The 19,489-nt window shown below is 35.7% G+C and overlaps 1 protein-coding gene across 4 annotated transcripts in view; it reads right to left on the reverse strand.

Moving 5' to 3' along the window:
• Positions 1-19,489, reverse strand: part of PAMR1 (peptidase domain containing associated with muscle regeneration 1) — a 1,499,432-nt gene that overhangs the window by 551,763 nt on the left and 928,180 nt on the right. For all 4 annotated transcript variants that reach the window (XM_044082656.1, XM_044082657.1, XM_044082655.1 and 1 more), the window contains one exon: positions 4,171-4,285. In XM_044082656.1, coding sequence (XP_043938591.1) covers positions 4,171-4,285 — 115 coding nt within the window. The remainder of the gene's footprint in view (positions 1-4,170; positions 4,286-19,489) is intronic.

Genomic DNA, 19,489 nt, shown 5'->3' on the forward strand with positions numbered 1-19,489 from the left:
TTTGTGCTGATCAAATGTACTTGGAAAAAAAAAAAGAAATCACCACTGGTATATGCTACTGTACAGACATAAGTTTATGTTTTTTTTGAACAGTAAAATATATGAATGACTGATTTTTCTATATGTAACACATACTTTTATGTCTGATATCAACATAATTTGATAATCACAAGCAGGATACAGAAGCTGATTTTGTTAAGTTTCAGAATGATGCTCAGGATAATGAATCTCGGTTGGAATTTACATAGTCTATAGAGAATTTGCTCACCAAACAGAAAAATGGAAGACTTGATGAGTTAAAAATAACCTGTTTAAAACAGAGAATTCTCAGTTGGTAGGGTGCTTAAAAAATGCCCATTTTCTTTATCACTGAATACTTTGAAAGGACATAAAGAGGTGACATGATAGGACAATCAGAATCATCATGTCAGGGATATGAGAAACAAACAGGATGGGAATCAAGTACAGATTTTTATTTAGTTATTTATTTTTTGTTAATTAGTATACAGAAAATGTGAAAAACAGCTCGTCATTAGAGCCAATGTTAAATTAATGAGAATGTTGCCATTTTATCATAGGGTATTACACAAAACAGCGTCAAGTCTGAAGTATATTCTCACACGCAGCATTTTGATAGAAAAGCAAGAGAATGAAGAGAAAACATACAATACTCAATGTCCAAAAGGGCGTGTATGCGATAGTAAAAAGGGAACTTGTACTGCTACACGGTGTAAAGACATATGAAAGAAGGACTTTGCATGTCAACGTATATGGGATACTTTTACTATCGATGGTGGGAGTGACCTTATAAATGGTGCACAGAATAAATAAAATGGATGGCCAACTTAATTCAAGATCATATAAGGGATATAGTGTAGACAAATGGCAAGGAAATTTTAAAACTCTTTCATTAGTATCATGCAGTTGGTGTTTTCTCTTTTATTTTAAAGTGGAAGAGGTCTAGTAGGACAGGATCCTCCATAACCCAGAAAGTGAAACAGAGATAGCAAATATAGCAGCCAGTACAAAATAGATAAAATTGAGAAGGCTACGTAGCCCTTTTTTTAATTAGAAAATGTTGCAGTTTTTCCTAAATAGGCACTGTGTTTAGAGAGGTATTTTCCAAATGTTGTACTATATTGTATGATTGGCCTTATGAATAATGAATGGGGGGGGGTTATGATATCCTTGGAACTGGCCAAAATGACTTTGGTAAATAACTGGGAAAATTAAAAGGCTTTCCTAGCTATAGCTGATATGTGATAATCAAAGTATAGCTTACTGTCAATGTAGGTACCTAAATCTCTAATGGCCATGTCGATCTTAAGCAGGGTCCACTATGCATGGTAATTAGAAGAACAGACTTGCTTCCAAAGGCATCTGCATACACATTTTGGTGTTAAGCTGAAGGCCACAGTTGGTACATCAAATGCTATTCTGGGTAAAGCACTTGTGGAGGGTATGAGTTCCTTTAAGGGGTCAACAATAACATCCAGTTTGCAGTCATCCCCAAACATGGTTAATCACAGACCTTTGACATCTGCTTTCAATCAGAGAAGAAAATTTCAAAGCAGGAAGAGGTCCTAGGATTAAGCCCTGAAAGACACCACTAGTGAAATGCCTTTTAGGTGAGAAGCTACCACCAACTCCTCTTGTGCACATTTTATTGCAGAGCCAGTTTCCCCACCACTTAAGCAACGTAATGGTTTAAGTTTACAGCACTCTGTTCATTGATGATGCCACCTTGGTGAATCATATCAAAGGCATTACACCAAGGTCCAAACAGGCTGCATGGACAGACTATTCTGTGTTGATGGTGACTGTTACATTTTCAAAGACATCATCTAGATTAAGGAATGAAAGCTAATTAGGGTAAAGGGGTTGTACTTCACCAATTTCAATGTTTTTGATGATGGCCAAGCACAGGCCATGTCTTTACAGATGATGCTTAGTCAGCTTAACAGGATCATATTTACCAATGTTTTGTGGCGGAACTGTCCTTTTGGGTTGGCACCATGAAAGCCATTCTCCAGTGATCAGGAACATAACCTGTGGACAAAATGTGACAGGGAAGGTTTGAGATGTGTTCAGTAATGCTGAACTTTGCAGCAGCTTGGAGACACCTTGGTGTATTTTCTAAGCTCATGAGATTATTCTGTTAGTTTCTAAGACCTGGTCCACATTGATTTTGAGGTAAGAAGAATTTAGTGGCTCAATGTGAGGAAAATGGAATTGATAGGGAGGATAGAAACTGCAAATGAATTTGTTAATGGCTATAGCTTCAGGGACAGAATAGGCAATGTTATTCAACTGCCATTATTTTTGTGATGTATATTTACACACACACACACAGATACAAAGACAGACATACATTAACTCAGATTACACAATAGGGATGAAAATAAAAAAATGTCCTTAACCTTCTGTTTGATTATCTTGCAGCAAAAGCCCTACACACACACAGGCACACAAAAACACAGACATATGCAATTCAACACACCCACACAAATTACCCAAATACAGACATACATGCACCAAAAATACATTTACAGATACAGTCAACAAAGCAAACACCTCACAATCTCCTACGTCATACTTGGTGAAATGGGAATTGAGCATAAACTGACAATTCTCATTTTGACAAAATATCGTTTCAACAATTGCCATGCAACTATACATACATACTTATGTAAGTGTATGTATACATCCATTTCCATATGTCCAGTATGTTACCAGATTCTTTTCCTGACTTGTCTATTTGTTTCATAGCAAAGCATTTTATGGAAAAGGAACATGATATGACTGAGTTTATATTTGTTGTTTTCTTACTGAAGACATCCTGTCTAAATGGAGATTTGAAACAATGGCTGTTGTATATAAAGTAACATATTTCGCATTGAAATGTCAGACATCTCAATCACTTAGATTGACTTCGGAGAAAATCTGGTAAGTCATAGTATGAGATATTTACATGTTGGAGATACAATACAGAAACAAGAATATTACTGTGGCTTTAAAAAATAATCATGGAATTAATTGAAGTAAATGAATTTCTATTATATATGTGTTTCCATCATGGAGTCTTTGTTTATTTCCCATTAAAGTCTGTGAAGCCAAGGTATCATTGGTTTTAAATGTGAAAATAAGATGTATGCTTTCAATGGCAAATGGAGTGTTTTGCTTAATTACTATCCAGCTTATCTGCCAAAAGGAACTTTTACATGATCTGCAGCAACACTGAACAAAGTACTATATAAGTATAAGGCCACCATTACATAGCCTCTGTCAGTTATAAAAGCTTTCACCTTTTCTTAGCTAAAGACAAATAAAACACAGTGTGGTGAAGTATGAAACAGCTTATGACTGAAATGATTTAGATAACACAAACATCTATCTGATTTATAGGACGACCCCATGCCCCACCCCCGGATCATCAGCTGCAACCTGCTTATAGCACCAAAGACAAGTTATAGTTCCTTTAAAGAAAGCTAATGTGTCAAGCTGATTTTTCAGAATGGAGCTGATAAAATATGTTTTGCTGTACTACTTACAGATCATTCATCAGCATCACATCCTAAGCTATTGTTGTTGCTGTTGTAGGAACTGCATTTGATGGACAGCTATCCTCTCCAGGAATGTTTTTCTATAGTATATCTAACATTCCTCATTCACAGGACCATTAAAATGATTCACAGACCATTCACATTATACAAAATACATAACCATTTAGTGCTACAAATAACTGTCAGTTTTTTTAAAGTACTTATTTTAATTGCAAATTATTCCTGAGAGGTACTAACATCCTGAGCATATTTTGTTGAAAGTTATTATCAGTAACAATGCATTATACTTTGCACATTTATTGTGCAAATAAGCAGAGACATATGTGTGTGTCTTTGCACACTGACTTTACTAAGTGACTTGGATGTTAAGTGTGAGTTTGTCAAACAGAGCAAGGTAGAGTTGTTTTAAATTGCTGAAATGTAAATTATGCTTATGTCACAATGATTTGACATATTAATGTAGCGAAACATTATTTTTATTAGCATATCAATAACACAGTATGGATTCACTGTTTTACTGGAAATGCTAATCATTTCTAGGTTATAAATGGACAGCTTTAATGATAGCAACATTAAACAACGGTACTATCTATGAAATAGAACATACCTTATTTCCACAGTAAACCCTGGTCTAACACGCACTGTCCACTCACAGTGTGCATTGAATGGATAACCTTCCAGCACAATCTGGCCTTTTGAAGAGCTTAATACACCACCACATCCTAAAAGCATAAAACAAATCTTACACATGACTGTATTAATAAGCTGAATTATTTAATTCAATATCAAACAGTAATCTATGTGCTGTTTTATCTATTGTTTATGGCAACATAACTGTTCAACACAAGCAAGAAAAGACCTGAAAATACAGTAAGTACGCACCTGCAGGAATCTGTAACGGAAAAAACACTGAGTTATTGATACCAACAGATTGTACTTTATTTTATTTATTTTGCATGGGAATAGAGCAACCCCCCCCCCCATTCTCTTCACAATGATAGTTTTACTGAGAGAGCACAGCCTCACAGGATACAAGCCTCCTCCCTGTTCTCTACACAATGATACTTATTCTGAGATGGCACAAACTCAGTGGGAACAAACCCCCTGCATTCTCTTCACAATGATATTTATTCTGAGACAGTATAGCCTCCTCCCTGTATTGTCTTCACAATGCTACTTATTTTGAGATGTGACAACCTCAGTAGGAGTAACCCCCCCCCCCCCTGCATTCTCTTCACCGTGCTGCTTATTTTGAGATTGCAACATCCTCAGTGGAGAAAACCCCACCACCCTGCTGCATTCTCTCCAAAATAATACTTATTGTTAGATAAGACATCCTCAGTGGAAACAAACTCTGCCCCCCCCCCCTCGCACTCTCTTCACAATTATACTTATTCTGAGAGGGTACAACCTCAGTGGGAATACCCATAGCCGTGCATTCTCTTCACAATGCAACTTATTTTGAGATGGCACAGCTTCAGTAGGAACAAACTCCCCCTCTTCATTCTCTTCACAATTTTACTTATTCTGAAAAGGAACAATCCCACCCTGCATTCTATTCAAAATGGTACTTATTCTGAGAGGATACAACCTCAGTGATCGCAAACCATCCTGCTCTCTCTCCCCAATGCTACTTATTCTGAGATGGCACAACCTCAGTGGGAACAGCCCTCACACCCCTTCACAATCATACTTATTCTAAGATGACACAACCTTGGTGGGAAAAACTCCCCCTGCATTCTCTTTACAATTGTTCTGACATGGTACAACTGCAGTGGGAACAACCCCCTTAAATTCTCTTCACAATGAAACTTATTCTGAGATGCTGCAACCTCAGTGGGACCCCACACACACACATTCTTTTCACAGTTATTCTTATTCTGAGATGGCACAACCTCAGTGCGACCAAACCTTCTTACATTCTCTTTATTCTAAGATGGCACAACCTGAGGGAGAACAAACCTTTGTGCATTCTCCTCCAAATGTTACTTTTTATCACATGACCTAAGAGATATTTCTTTTTCAGTGTCTCCCCTTCACTTCCATATTTTGTGTTTGGGGTTGGCATAATGGTTATTTTACCTTACAGACACAAGGTTTGGGGTTTACTTTTTATCTTTGAGAAGCATGGTTAGGCTTAAAGAGGCTCCCCTGGGGTCAATAGCCTAGTAGTTACCCTATGAACTTATGTGACCTCTGAATGATAATAACAAAGTAGCAGGAGAAGGCACAACTCCCCACACTTGGGTACAAGCATTTGCCCACTAGAAACCTACCGTTAATATTGTCAAATGCGTTGTGTGCTCAGTATCTGGGGGACTTAAGTTGAAATATTTATTACATTGTTTTTCTGTACTGGTGTTCTCCCTGATGAGTAACTGTGTGCATCCAGTAAGTGTATGTTGGTGGGGGTGTGAATGTAGCCCCTAGAGAACATTTATCATTCTGTCTCTTCTCTGTACTCTTGTTCTATTTTAAGTGAGATGGGGTTTCATCTTCTGTCTTGTGGATGTATAAGGCATACACTTTGCAATATGAATTTTATTTGAAAACAAACCTATCCTGAATCCAAAGGATTTACTATGATTAAACAATGTCACATAATCAACATGTGATTAACTGCCAGCAAAACATGTAATGGCTCACAACATTATGAATATAATACAGTGACACTCTTGAGTCTTGTGTAAAGTTTAAAATAAAGCCCATTTTATGCACTTTACCCCCCGATGTGGGGGCAAGCTCTCATACCACTGATCTCTACATACCAATTCCTAGGTTTCCACACGCACACGCAAGAGGTAAAGTTGGAAACCAGAGATAAAACTTACTTTCCCTCTTTGTTTTAAGTCATACGAGTCACATGAATCTCAAACCCACAAAATATGGGATCTAGCCAGTGCCAGACATTGACTTCAGGAAATAGACACCCTTTCTGTTGTGATGCTTTATTCCTTTTGTCCCAAAGTCAAATTCTACTATTGGCTTTAATTGATTTATGAATACATTTACTGAAACAATGCAACATTATAATTTAAATGTTGAAACACAGGTGCCCAGTAGGAAGGTAGCTGGAATAAAGAAGCTGAACCACAACAAAGTAAAATCTTCTTTTTTAATACAAAATGGTGAGCACTTTCGCAATGGTAACCATTGGTTCATCAGACTACCATTGCGAAAGCGCTCACCATTTTGTATTAAAAAAGAAGATTTTACTTTGTCGTGGTTCAGCTTTTTTATTCCAGCTACCTTCCTATTGGGTGCCTGTGTTTCAACATTTTTAACCTCTTGACTGGTTTGGATTTATTTGTTTGCTGATTATAATTTAAATATTTAACTTTATAAACTATCTCTAGCAAGACAAATGCATTGCAATATTAGATTTTGCAGAAGATACTATACAGTTATTGTCAGCATACATTCACATTTTTGTCACTTCATTATCTGTCATTCTCACTTGACTAACCTTTCATCATATAAAGTTTAGAACAGCTGTATGTAGATTTTCCTGTCTATAAGAAAACAGGTTTAAGATGAGGTTTATTTCTTAAATGCTGGGGGAGAGGGTAAATAGCCATTACTTAACTACACAATAACCTATACAAATACCAGTCATGTCTTTCAAATGTTATAGTCATGTGTTTCAAATGTTATTAGTTTATATACTACATTATCCTACAAGTTAGTAAGACTTGCTTTTTGCAGGAGAATCTGCAAAGATATGATGTAACGTGCAATTCACATCACTCTTATCCAATAGTTATTTTCCTTTTTTTTTACTCAGTAACTGTACTTTTATTTCAGAATTTTATAAAATCTTTTACAGTTTCTATCAACAAGCTGAGTTTTTTGTTAGTGTGCAATCATATTTCTCAATTGGTCTGTCCAGCAACGGGAATTAAATATAAATATATATACATGCATATATAAATATGGATATAGATATAGATGTGGGTAATTTTGTAGTATACACATTTGTCTGACGCACAGTCCAAGTTATCTAAACCACAACTGATTGACGGCATAGTTGTGATTTAGATAAATGAAAAAAGTATATTGACAGCACACTCATCAACAAGGAGAATTGTTGATTTTGGAAACTTGGGAAAAAGTTAACCAAGTGTTTTTTGCAGAGAGCAAGCCCCCTGCACCCCCAATGTGATGGGCAAGCCTCCCCCCCAAATTATATATACCAAGTCTATGGCCACTCCAATTCTAAGATGGAGAAATCTCTCAAAAGCAGGGAATCAGTGCCCGTGCAGACTGATACATTACAGTGATTTACAATGAGAAAACACTGACGTGTTGTGCTGTGCACTGGAAACAGGTGTCTCTAGGATGCACTCCTTAAATCATTCCATTGGAGGGCGCTATACTTCCACATAACATATCTCCTGGTTGTATCTGCCAATAAATCTCATCTGTTGATTAAATATGTTTAGTCCAAATATTTTTCCACAAATGCATTGTCAACAACCTTTGTTTTAGATCAAAATGTTTAGATGCTCAATTTACATAGATCTATAAATGTTTAAAATCAAAACCATCTCAGTCTGGTTTTAAGAAAAAAATGCACATAAATAGGAATGCATCTAGTAATTAATGCCAACATTTTTGTAACAGAAACTGTTCTGAAATATATTTACTAAAAATCTGGTTTCTGGATTAAATTGTGACAAACTGTCTGACAGCTGAAGTTAATATATTTGTATACCTTAAGTGATAAATATCATAGGCCTGGGACAGTCTCTCAGGAAATCTGTGGAAAATGGACAAAAGTACTTACGTTGTATTATGTATTCACTATTAAAAGTTGTGAAAACAATTTAAGATATCTAAAAATTTAGAACAACAATGTATAGATTTATGTTTTGTAATTAAGTGTAATATACATTTGGCTATAGTTTGGACTAGAAGAAATACAGGAGGTCCAGGTTAAGCGAGTCTCTACTGGCATGGTGAGACAAAGATCTCCCATAAACATCCTGTAAGATACTGAGTAAAGAAATTGAGCTTCCAGTCTCTCTTTGTAGCTCCAAGAATTTAGGCCCATGACATTTTTTAGTTAGGGACCTTATAGGCATTTCTAATTGTTTGGTACGTTGAATGAGATGCATCCTGAAGGACACATTGCACTTGATAATCAGAATCAAATATGGATGTTAAAAGCTGGAGCCCATATAAATAACTGCATTTATGAAAAAAAATTTTAAAGGCAAGAACTTAATGTTAAGCACTTTAGTCCCTATTCACAGGGACTTCATCAGAATTAAAATAACACTCTTCACCATCCATTAATATATCTCTATAAAACATGGTTCCAATCACGTCCTCAAATCAATTACAATGCTAAATACAAATAAATTTAAAGCCATAGCTCCCACAATACACATTTATATTTTCTCATCCAAGTACTTTTTTAGATATTTGCAGTTATTTCCATGCATTCCAGCTTTTAGCATTCATATTTGGTTGTAAGTTTTTATTTGGATGCTATATTGTGCTTTCGTTGGTATTTGATAATTAGTCTGATCGATGCTGATTACCACTTATAACTTAGCTGTACTAAACAAAAACTTTCCTGACAACTGCTGTCACATAAGGGTGAAATGAGGGGAATCATTAATCCAAGAGTCCAAAGCGAACACTACATTTTCATTTTGTTGTGCTGTCTGTATAATATGATGACGGGTGGGACTGTCTTCCAAAAGTCGTGAAATTGTACTGTTTTGCACTTATTTTGAGCCTACTTTCAGTATACTAAGAGCTTAATAGTGAGTGGAAGTGATTTAACAAGTATCCCCAGTTTGCAGTCATCTGCAAACATTGATAGCCAGAGGACTTGGCTATCTGCTTGGAGGTCTGAGAAGTAAATGTTGAAAAGTAGAGTTAAGGCACATTCATTTAGTAGACATCATTGCAAATGAGCAGAAGCATGCACTTGAACTTGAAAGGGCAACAAACAACACTCAGTGTCTCATGTACACACTTCAGCCACCAGAGGAGGATGTGAAATCCCATCATGGCTGCCTGGCGCTTACTACTAGGTAGGAGAAGAAATAGGCATGATCATGGCAGGGGAGAGCTTGACATTTAACAGGAAATTCAGATAAAAATCACCAAGAGAGTATCAAGCAGCAGCCATTTAAATCTGACTTGTAGTGGCCATGTCATGCAAAAAAAACCTATTACCCTGCATAAAACAAATAACAGAGCTCACTTAAGACTGAAGAGTTTAAGCTGTAGAATATGTCTGGTCTTTCCTGCCATGCAGTGTACAAATGTATACCTCCCTCTGTACAAGGCATCATGCAAATTGCTCAGAATTATGTCATCACTCATTTATTTTAGCCACTGCTTGGTTTTGTAATGTTAGGCCACTTTTCATTAATCTGAAAAAAATAATTGAAAAAAAAAATCATAGTAAAACCCCATTCATCAAAAACAGAAAAGGCATAAATTCACATACAAGTAGTTGTATTTTATGCATCCTCACCTTCAGCTCTATAGCTTTGTGAGTTCAACTTTTAACAGAAAGAAGATCAGTCCACTCTCTCTTGCAGTGGTATAGGACCTTGACTGTGCGACCAGTGACAAACATGGGTTTGATCACTCTCTCTTGCAGTGGTATAGGACCTTGACTGTGCAACCAGTGACAAACATGGGTTTAATCACTCTCTCTTGCAGTGGTATAGGACCTTGACTGTGTGACCAGTGACAAACATGGGTTTGATCACTCTCTCTTGCAGTGGTATAGGACCTTGACTGTGCGACCAGTGACAAACATGGGTTTGATCACTCTCTCTTGCAGTGGTATAGGACCTTGACTGTGCAACCAGTGACAAACATGGGTTTAATCACTCTCTCTTGCAGTGGTATAGGACCTTGACTGTGTGACCAGTGACAAACATGGGTTTAATCACTCTCTCTTGCAGTGGTATAGGACCTTGACTGTGCGACCAGTGACAAACATGGGTTTGATCACTTTCTCTTGCAGTGGTATAGGACCTTGACTGTGCAACCATTGACAAACATGGGAGTGATCACTCTCTCTCTTGCTGTGGTATAGGACCTTGACTGTGCGACCAGTGACAAACATGGGTTTGATCACTCTCTCTTGCAGTGATATAGGACCTTGACTGTGCGACCAGTGACAAACATGGGTGTGATCACTCTCTCTCTTGCAGTGGTATAGGACCTTGACTGTGCGACCAGTGACAAACATGGGTTTGATTAGCAGACAGGGATAGTAGAACAGATGGCGCAATCAGATGGAAATGAGCACCTCATGTTGACAGGAGTCCACTTCAGAAATGGAGTAAGACACTGATCCTGTTAACAGACAACTTCCTCATGAAGGCCAAGAGGTGAGCTCCAGAAAATGCAAGACACATTCTGCCATATATTCTACTTTGCAGGAAGAGCAGGTGTCCACATAAGGCTGTGCACAGTGCTAAATAAGGTGAAGCATTCAGTCTATATCATGGCCCAAACTTGACCATGGTAAGGGAACATTTAGCTACAGAGATAAATTCCACATTAGCACTATTTAACAACCAAGAGGAATCTGTCCTTCATATCTTACGGGAAAAAAAAGATGTTGCTGCTGATAAATAGTATACAACGTATTCCCTTCCTACAGGAAAGATGAGACCCACTAATATGAGGTAATGGAGCCCACGTCACCAGGTAGCATAGGGTAAAAGAAGGCTTGAAGATAAGATAAGAGCCAAAAAAACAACCAAGCCACAGGCAGACAAGCAAACAACTAGAATATGTAACAAAGTCTTTTTGGACCTAAACTACAAAAAAGAAAGGAATTAGCAGTACAGTTCATGTTAGCATATATTGCAATTTATTTTATCACAGTGATATACTAAGCAGTGACTTTACCTTGTACTTAACTAGTAAACCATTCCTACAGCAACAGTTAGTTGCTGGTTAGATTGGGGACAGAGGATTTTTGAAACTATACCCCAGTATGTAAACTAGCTTCCAGAATATAATATAACTTTTCATCTTGAAAAGACTGGCTTAAGCAAAAAGTGTGTGTGTCTGTGTGTCTGTGTCTGTGTGTGTGTCTGTGTGTGTGTGTGTGTGTGTGTGTCTGTGTGTGTGTCTGTGTGTGTCTGTGTGTGTGTGTGTCTGTGTGTGTGTCTGTGTGTGTGTCTGTGTGTGTGTCTGTGTGTGTGTCTGTGTGTGTGTGTGTGTGTGTGTGTGTTCATAACTCATTCAATTTCATTTCCACTGGAAGTTGTTCCCATAGTCTTGGTTCAAACGATTTGAATGAAGATCAGCATGCAGTGTGGAATGGGATATTTACCATTTCCCTCACTGTAGTGCAATCTTGTAGTTGGTATATTTATTTAGCAGGGGGTGTGCGGGTGCAGGGGAGCTAGCCCCCATGCAAAAATGTAAAAAGTAAAACCTTTTATTTTGATTTTATATATTTTTTTATTTCAATTTCAAAAATTTTAAAACTTTGATCTTCTGGTCTCGGCCATTTGAAGTTCAAAGTTTTTTAACCTTATGGTTAGGGTTGGAGTTAGCACCCATGAGTAGGGTCTATATTACCATGTCAAAAGACATGTTCCCCGAACACATCTTAATCAACACAGTAATATCGACTTGTCTAAAACCGAATGACTGAGTCAGTGAATATTTTTCCCAGGGGAAAAAATCGATTGGCTGTACAGAAAAAAAACACACTTTCCAAACCTATAAGATGGGGGGGCTTAACTCCCCACACCCCCTACCCCCCTAACTAAATATACCAACTCCGAGATTGTACTACAGTGGGGAAAAGGGCAAATCTCCGATAATGGCCGAGTGATTTTTTTCTCCTGGGAAAAAATTCACTGACTCGGTCGTTCGGATATTAGACAACTCAATATTATTGTGTCAATTAAGATATGTTCAGCAAACACATTAATATTGACCCCATGAGTAAGGGTAGTGTAGGGGTATTTTCTTGGTGTTTTGAATTCTGATACACTTAAAAGACTGACATGCCTGACCAATGGAACAGTTGGTCAGATGTGATTCATTGACAGTTTGTGAGGGCATGAAAGTGGTGAGGAAGGGTAGGTGCCAGGGGCTTTTCCCCCACTTACTGGAATGTCAAGACTGTTTTAGCAGTTACAGAGAAGTTTGGTGAAATGTGGTTTTATTTTTGTCTCAGAGATTTGCCATTAGATATAAAAGTTTATCTGACCATTCATGAAACATACATTTATTTATACAGGAAACATTAATTTTATTAAATGTCATTTCACTGCAAGAGATATTAGTGTGTCAAATTTAATCAATAGTCATTTCAATGAAAACTCATTTTGCAGAATGATAATTCTCAGAAAACTGTAGAAATTTATAGATCACTGCTGGTGTGGTTTGTGTTTGTACAACAGCAGTGATTCCTTAGTATAGTCTTTTTTCACCACAGTAGTAGAAGGGGTGTGGGGCAGAGGGACTTCAAGTACATAATGCGCAGGGGTGTGGGGCACAGGGAATTCATGTACATAATGAGCAGGGTACCTGTCAAATCTTTGAACGCTCAAAATTTCGAACGTTACATGGTCGAGACCAAATGTTCGAAGTTTCGAGTGCTCAAAGATAGACTTTCAGTGGCACCGTACAGTGCAGATAGGGAGAATTTCCCTTTTCTGCACTGAAGTGCGGTCTCGGAGTTGTTATATTTAAGTAGGGGGTGTGTGGGAGGTGCAGGGGGAGCTGTTAAAGTGGGTTTTTTTCTGTTTTTTTTTTTTATGTTCAAACATCCAAATGTCGAACATTTGGTCTCGACCATGTAATGTTCGACATTTTGGATGTCTGAACATTTAACATAGACCGAATGAGCAGGGGTGTGGAGCACAGGGAGTTTTTGTACATAACAAGCACAGGTGTGGCACACAGGGACTTCATGTACATAATGAGCAGCGGTGTGGTGCACAGAGACTTCATGTACATTATGAGAAGAGGCGTGGGGCACAGGGACTTCCTGTGCATAATGAGCAGGGGTGTGGGGTGCAGGGAGTTTGTGTACATAATAAGCACAGGTGTGGCACACAGGGACTTCATGTACATAATGAGCAGGGGTGTGGTGCACAGAGACTTTGTGTACATTACGAGAGGGGGTGTGGAGTACAGGGACTTCATGTACATAATGAGCAGGGGCGTGGGGGACAGTGACTTTGTGTACATAAAGAGCAGGGGTGTGGTGCACAGGGACTTTGTGTACATAATCAGCATGGGTGTGGTGCACAGGGAATTCATGTATATAACTAGCAGGCATGTGTGGGGCACAGTTCCCCATATCTAACAGTGCAGAGAACTTGCAGAAAATGCTTTAATGGTATAACAAGTTTTGATAATCACTTTTTTAATTCTTTCTAACATTTACTAATATTTCTGACCCAAAATTTCAAATTATGCATTTGTAATGATACATCCTTTTTTAAGATGCATCATAACATATTTAAAATTGTAAATCATCCTAATTTCCCAGTGAAACTAATGCAGCACTTGCATATACTGTTCCCATCTAGTTCATTTTTTATTCTGCTCCTTCTTAATCTGTAGGTAGGTTTTATTAAAAATCAATCTTTCAGTGTCCTGCTGCAACAATTAGCTTTACAGTACACTACAACACCTTTACATGTAGAAATGGGAAAGTAGCGCCCCCCGCCTCCAAAAAATTATCATTTCAACTTTGGCAACCTTGAAATCTTTGAACAGATATGGTTATGTTCTGCTTTTACAGTCATACTACCTTTTTTGATATCTCTTATGTGTATATTCTAACGTAGGGGCTTAAAAACATCTTTTTTTCTACACAAAAATGCTTAACATATGTCTGTGTTGTAATATAAACCACATATGTGGAATTACATTCACTGTTTTCATTTGACTAATACCTGTTTGCAGTATCAGGGTATAGAAAGATATTTTCTGTTTTAATCCTGGTACCCTTTTTAACAAGAAAAAGGCATTTACTATCACCTATCTGTTTTCAATATTGCATCTTTCTGCAATAACTCTGTTTCTTCTTTAATTAAAGTGTGGCTTATCACCCCGTTATATGGACTATCCAATTTTTAGAAAGCTCCAATTATCTTTAATTATTTTCTCAGCACCTAACTATACCTCTCAACCTCTTAGAGCAAGAAATCTGAACAAAGCCATAAATGAAGGGGGAACAAAGATCTAAAAATAGAGACAAGTTTTAAACATTGCGCTTACAAACATACAAAGTTGGTAGCATAGCAGGTTTTGTGTTAGCATGAATTTTCTGAAGAGTTAGAAGTCTGAAATTTAAATGTCTGTCATTATTTTCTGACTTTAATTTTCAATGACTTGCCAATTCTTTGACAGAAAACCATAATTTTATGAAAAAATGGACCAAAACTATGAGGCCAAAATTTGGACATTCTAGGAAAATCTATACAGTTGAGGCCCGAGGGTATGCTCCTAACAATCATCACTAGATGTAGTAACTATTGTTAGCTAACCTGTATTCCATTCTTTTACCTTTTTTAACACAGTTCGCAATACTTTTGTGCATGTATGACATCTTCCTGCCAGTCTGCACATTTTTAAATACGTGATTCAAGTACTATTGCAACCTTTTTTCACGTTTTTATTCAGTTTCAGCGTGCTTGCATCGTTTTTTTTAAGTAATCCATAAGAATTGTTCTTTCAGAATAGTCTTCTGAAGGTGATGCAAGTTACCACAAAAATAAAATGCTACATACCTTAATATGTCTATTGCAACTATATAAACTGACATTTTTCTGTATGTTTTTATACTCACAAATCTAATAATTCTATTTTTACTTCACCATAAATGACTTCAAATGATAATGATTTGAATATCTCCCCTGTACATCTAAAAAACTGAAATAGCTTATGTTTTGTTCCTCGTCATATTATGAAGTGATTATCAATGAACTTGTGTAAAAATATTACAGTACTATAAAAGTTATGCTTGGAAGGTAACACTTTTTTATTTGAAATAAAAATATCTGCATAAAATGAGCACCACAAGAAACCATTTTGGCAGCCAAAGTTGTGTGCAAGTTTCCTTAAAATTGTAACATATCTTGCAGTAAAAGAAAATCACTAAACTCCATAAGAATACTTATCAAAGTGGATGAGTATTTAAAATATTTGTGGATAATACATTTTAAAATATGCGCTACTGTGTGCATAATAAATCCACATTGTAGTAATGAATACCTCACTGTCTTGTAACTCCATGTATCTATACCTATCTAAACCTGTCTGTTATCCCTTAGGCATTCAGATGTAATTTCTATTCCATCTTTCAAATAAAAACTCACAAAATCAGATGTTTCTTCTGTCACACATCAACACATAAACACTATCTGTCATTTTAGAAGCTTTCAAGCATATATGCGTATATTAAGGATTTCAGAGGAAATACATTATTTACAATTTTTGTCGATAAGTAAATATTGTTCCCTTATGACATCATATAAAGCAGTTCTTCTATCAAATTATTGTATTCCATTTTATAAACATTCACAAAACTCTTCCATTAACTACTTCATATACATTATAGTCAACTGTTAAAACCAGAAGCATCTCAACAACCCATTCATGTGCAAATAAGATGACAATCTACTCTAGACAAAGACATCCATTACAAGTTGCAAAATATAATTATAACATATTTCATATTTACTATACTATATGTTTTGTTAAGATAATTGATTGAAACTAAAAGGTCCTTGGTAATTTATAAAAACAACCATTAATCTACCTAATATCTGCAAAATTAGGCAAAATATTAAAAAGTCAACAAACAAATATGTAAGTAGAATGTAACTGGAAATATATATATGGTAATATAACAAAAGTATATATGTTTATATTATATTTATAACAAAGTAAATATATATATATATATATATATATATATATATATATATATATATGTATGTATAGATATATATATATATATATATATATATATATATCAGACAGACAGTCTAACAGATGGCGCAGTGGTACAGTGGTAGCATTGTCGCCTCAACACAAAAGGTTCTCCAGTTCGATTTTCGGATGGGGTACATTCTGTGTGGAGTCTGCATGTCCTCCCTGCATTCGTAAGGGTTTCCTCTGGGTGCTCTCATTTCTTCCCAGTTACAAAGACATACATCTGGAGCATTTCTCCCCAGGACTCCACTGAAAAGTGGCTTGTTTCCATGTCAGACTTCCCAGTAAACAAATGTTAAATGAATATATATATATATATATATATATATATATATATATATATATATATATGTATGTATAGATATATATATATATATATATCAGACAGACAGTCTAACAGATGGCGCAGTGGTACAGTGGTAGCATTGTCGCCTCAACACAAAAGGTTCTCCAGTTCGATTTTTGGATGGGGTACATTCTGTGTGGAGTCTGCATGTCCTCCCTGCATTCGTAAGGGTTTCCTCTGGGTGCTCTCATTTCTTCCCAGTTACAAAGACATACATCTGGAGCATTTCTCCCCAGGACTCCACTGAAAAGTGGCTTGTTTCCATGTCAGACTTCCCAGTAAACAAATGTTAAATGAATATATATATATATATATATATATATATATATATATATATATATATATATATAAAACTACATCCATTAGTAAATATTTATGTTCCTTCCCTTTGTGTTTAATTTTACATTTTGCTTTATACATAGTTATAAGCATCTGTTTATTCATTCTGTGACTACCTAATACAGATTTACTAATTATTTATTTATAGCTGCACTAATAAAATTAAGTCTGTAGTCTCACTGTTATATTCAAGATATATATATATATATATATATATATATATATATATATATATATATATATATATATATATATATACATACGCACACATGTATATAGGTATATATATATATATATATATATATATATAAGCAGTGACAGATATTAGTTATAATACATTTGTTGTTTACTGCAGACAGTAAGTGACTACATAAATAAAATATGCATAGCTAAATGTGTTTCTCATAGTTTTGTTTGGATAGCATACCGCAGTCTGCAATCCCTTCATAGAATCCCCCATGGCAAAAATAGTTATAATATTCAAAATGCCATCTAATACAAGTTTTCTGTACTGATTCCATTAAAAGTGTTAGTGTTTCTCATGCATCTGAAACATAATTCCTGCTGTGTTTATAACATGTTCCTGTAATAAAAAATTGAAACCAGACTCTACATAAATAAAATTATTTTGAAATGAAATATGCAATGTAAATTGAAATCAGAATGTACTACAGTAACAGAAAGTTATCTATAAATGGAATGTGCATTATTTCAGCAGAAAACAATTTTTAACTATTTTAATTGATATACAAAAGTTTTATTATCTTTATTTTTATGAACAAGGAATGTGAAAACTGTTTTTGCAAAACAACTGGTTAAACACGATTGGAAAGGGGTTAATATCTGATATTTATAAACATTTATGAGATGGCTAATGAGAATAATATGTTAAAATATATTACTAAAAATCTGCAATAAACAGATTTGCTTGAAAAGTTGTTACAGTCCTGATGCTTATATAATAATGTTTATGCTGCATTGGATGTAAATGTGGTATCAATATATTTACATTTAATATAAATACAAACTGGATTGCAGATAAATTTGACATAAGACAGGATAGCTGCATGCCCCAGCCATTGTTTACTAGAATCTATGAATAAACTGTAAAATTATGTAATGGAAGCATCTTTGTCTTTACAGGTTTCAAAATGTCTGGGTAATATACCTTCTCTAGAGGGGCACTTCCACCTCTGTTATTTCTAACAAAACATTCATAGTGCCCCTAGATTGTAAGCTGGCTACCTGCTTTCAGCAAGAAAGACACAACTCAGTCACCATGAAAGAACTAACCTCAGCTTTCAGATATGAAAAACCTACACAAAAAAATACCCTAATAGTAAAATACTAAAGTATAGAGGCCCAGCCTTGGTCTAATATAGCAATATACTGCATTAGGGTACTCTGTGCTGCTCGCCTCAAGAATAAAAATGTCTTGCTCAGGAAAAATCCCTATATTGCCACAGTCATCACATCAGGCTTCACCATATACTATATACCATATACTATTTACCATATACTATATACCATATACTATATACCATATACTATTTACCATATACTATTTACCATATACTATTTACCATATACTATATACCATATACTATATACCATATACTATTTACCATATACTATATACCATATACTATATACCATATACTATATACCATATACTATTTACCATATACTATATACCATATACTATTTACCATATACTATTTACCATATACTATATACCATATACTATATACCATATACCATGCTGCAAGTAACAAGCAGAGTCGATCAACATGCATGGCACTTTATCTGTAAGTACTGCATATAATGCGGAAATGCAGACATTACTCAAATCAGCTGGCTAAAAAGGATGTTGAATGATTTTGCCATTATTTTTTTCCACAATAAAGGGATCCATTCGTCAAAAGAGTATCTGTAGAATAGTATAAAGGAAATAAGAACATATATAGGACAAATAATGATGAGTGGGACGGCAGCTACATTATGAAGCCTCAAATGATATCACTATCTACTGTTTCTGGGAATAATTCATGCAAACATGCACATCCTTGTTTTAATAGTTTTCAACTTGTTTTTAATAAATCTCAGACTATGTATCTAGAAGCTACATAGACATCCTAGTTAAGGTAATATCCCTGGAATTTACTCCTAGACTTACACATGTAGTATAATGTGGAATGTTTAGTATAGATGTGGTGACAGATGAAGTGAAACATCAAAAAGAAGGCCACAGTGGCAGCCACACTTTTAATCAAATGAGTCCTGA

The sequence above is a fragment of the Protopterus annectens genome, chromosome 9.part0, assembly GCF_019279795.1.
Source record: "Protopterus annectens isolate FY-2018-M chromosome 9.part0, PAN1.0, whole genome shotgun sequence".
In the NCBI taxonomy this organism is placed as follows: Eukaryota; Metazoa; Chordata; order Ceratodontiformes; family Protopteridae; genus Protopterus; species Protopterus annectens.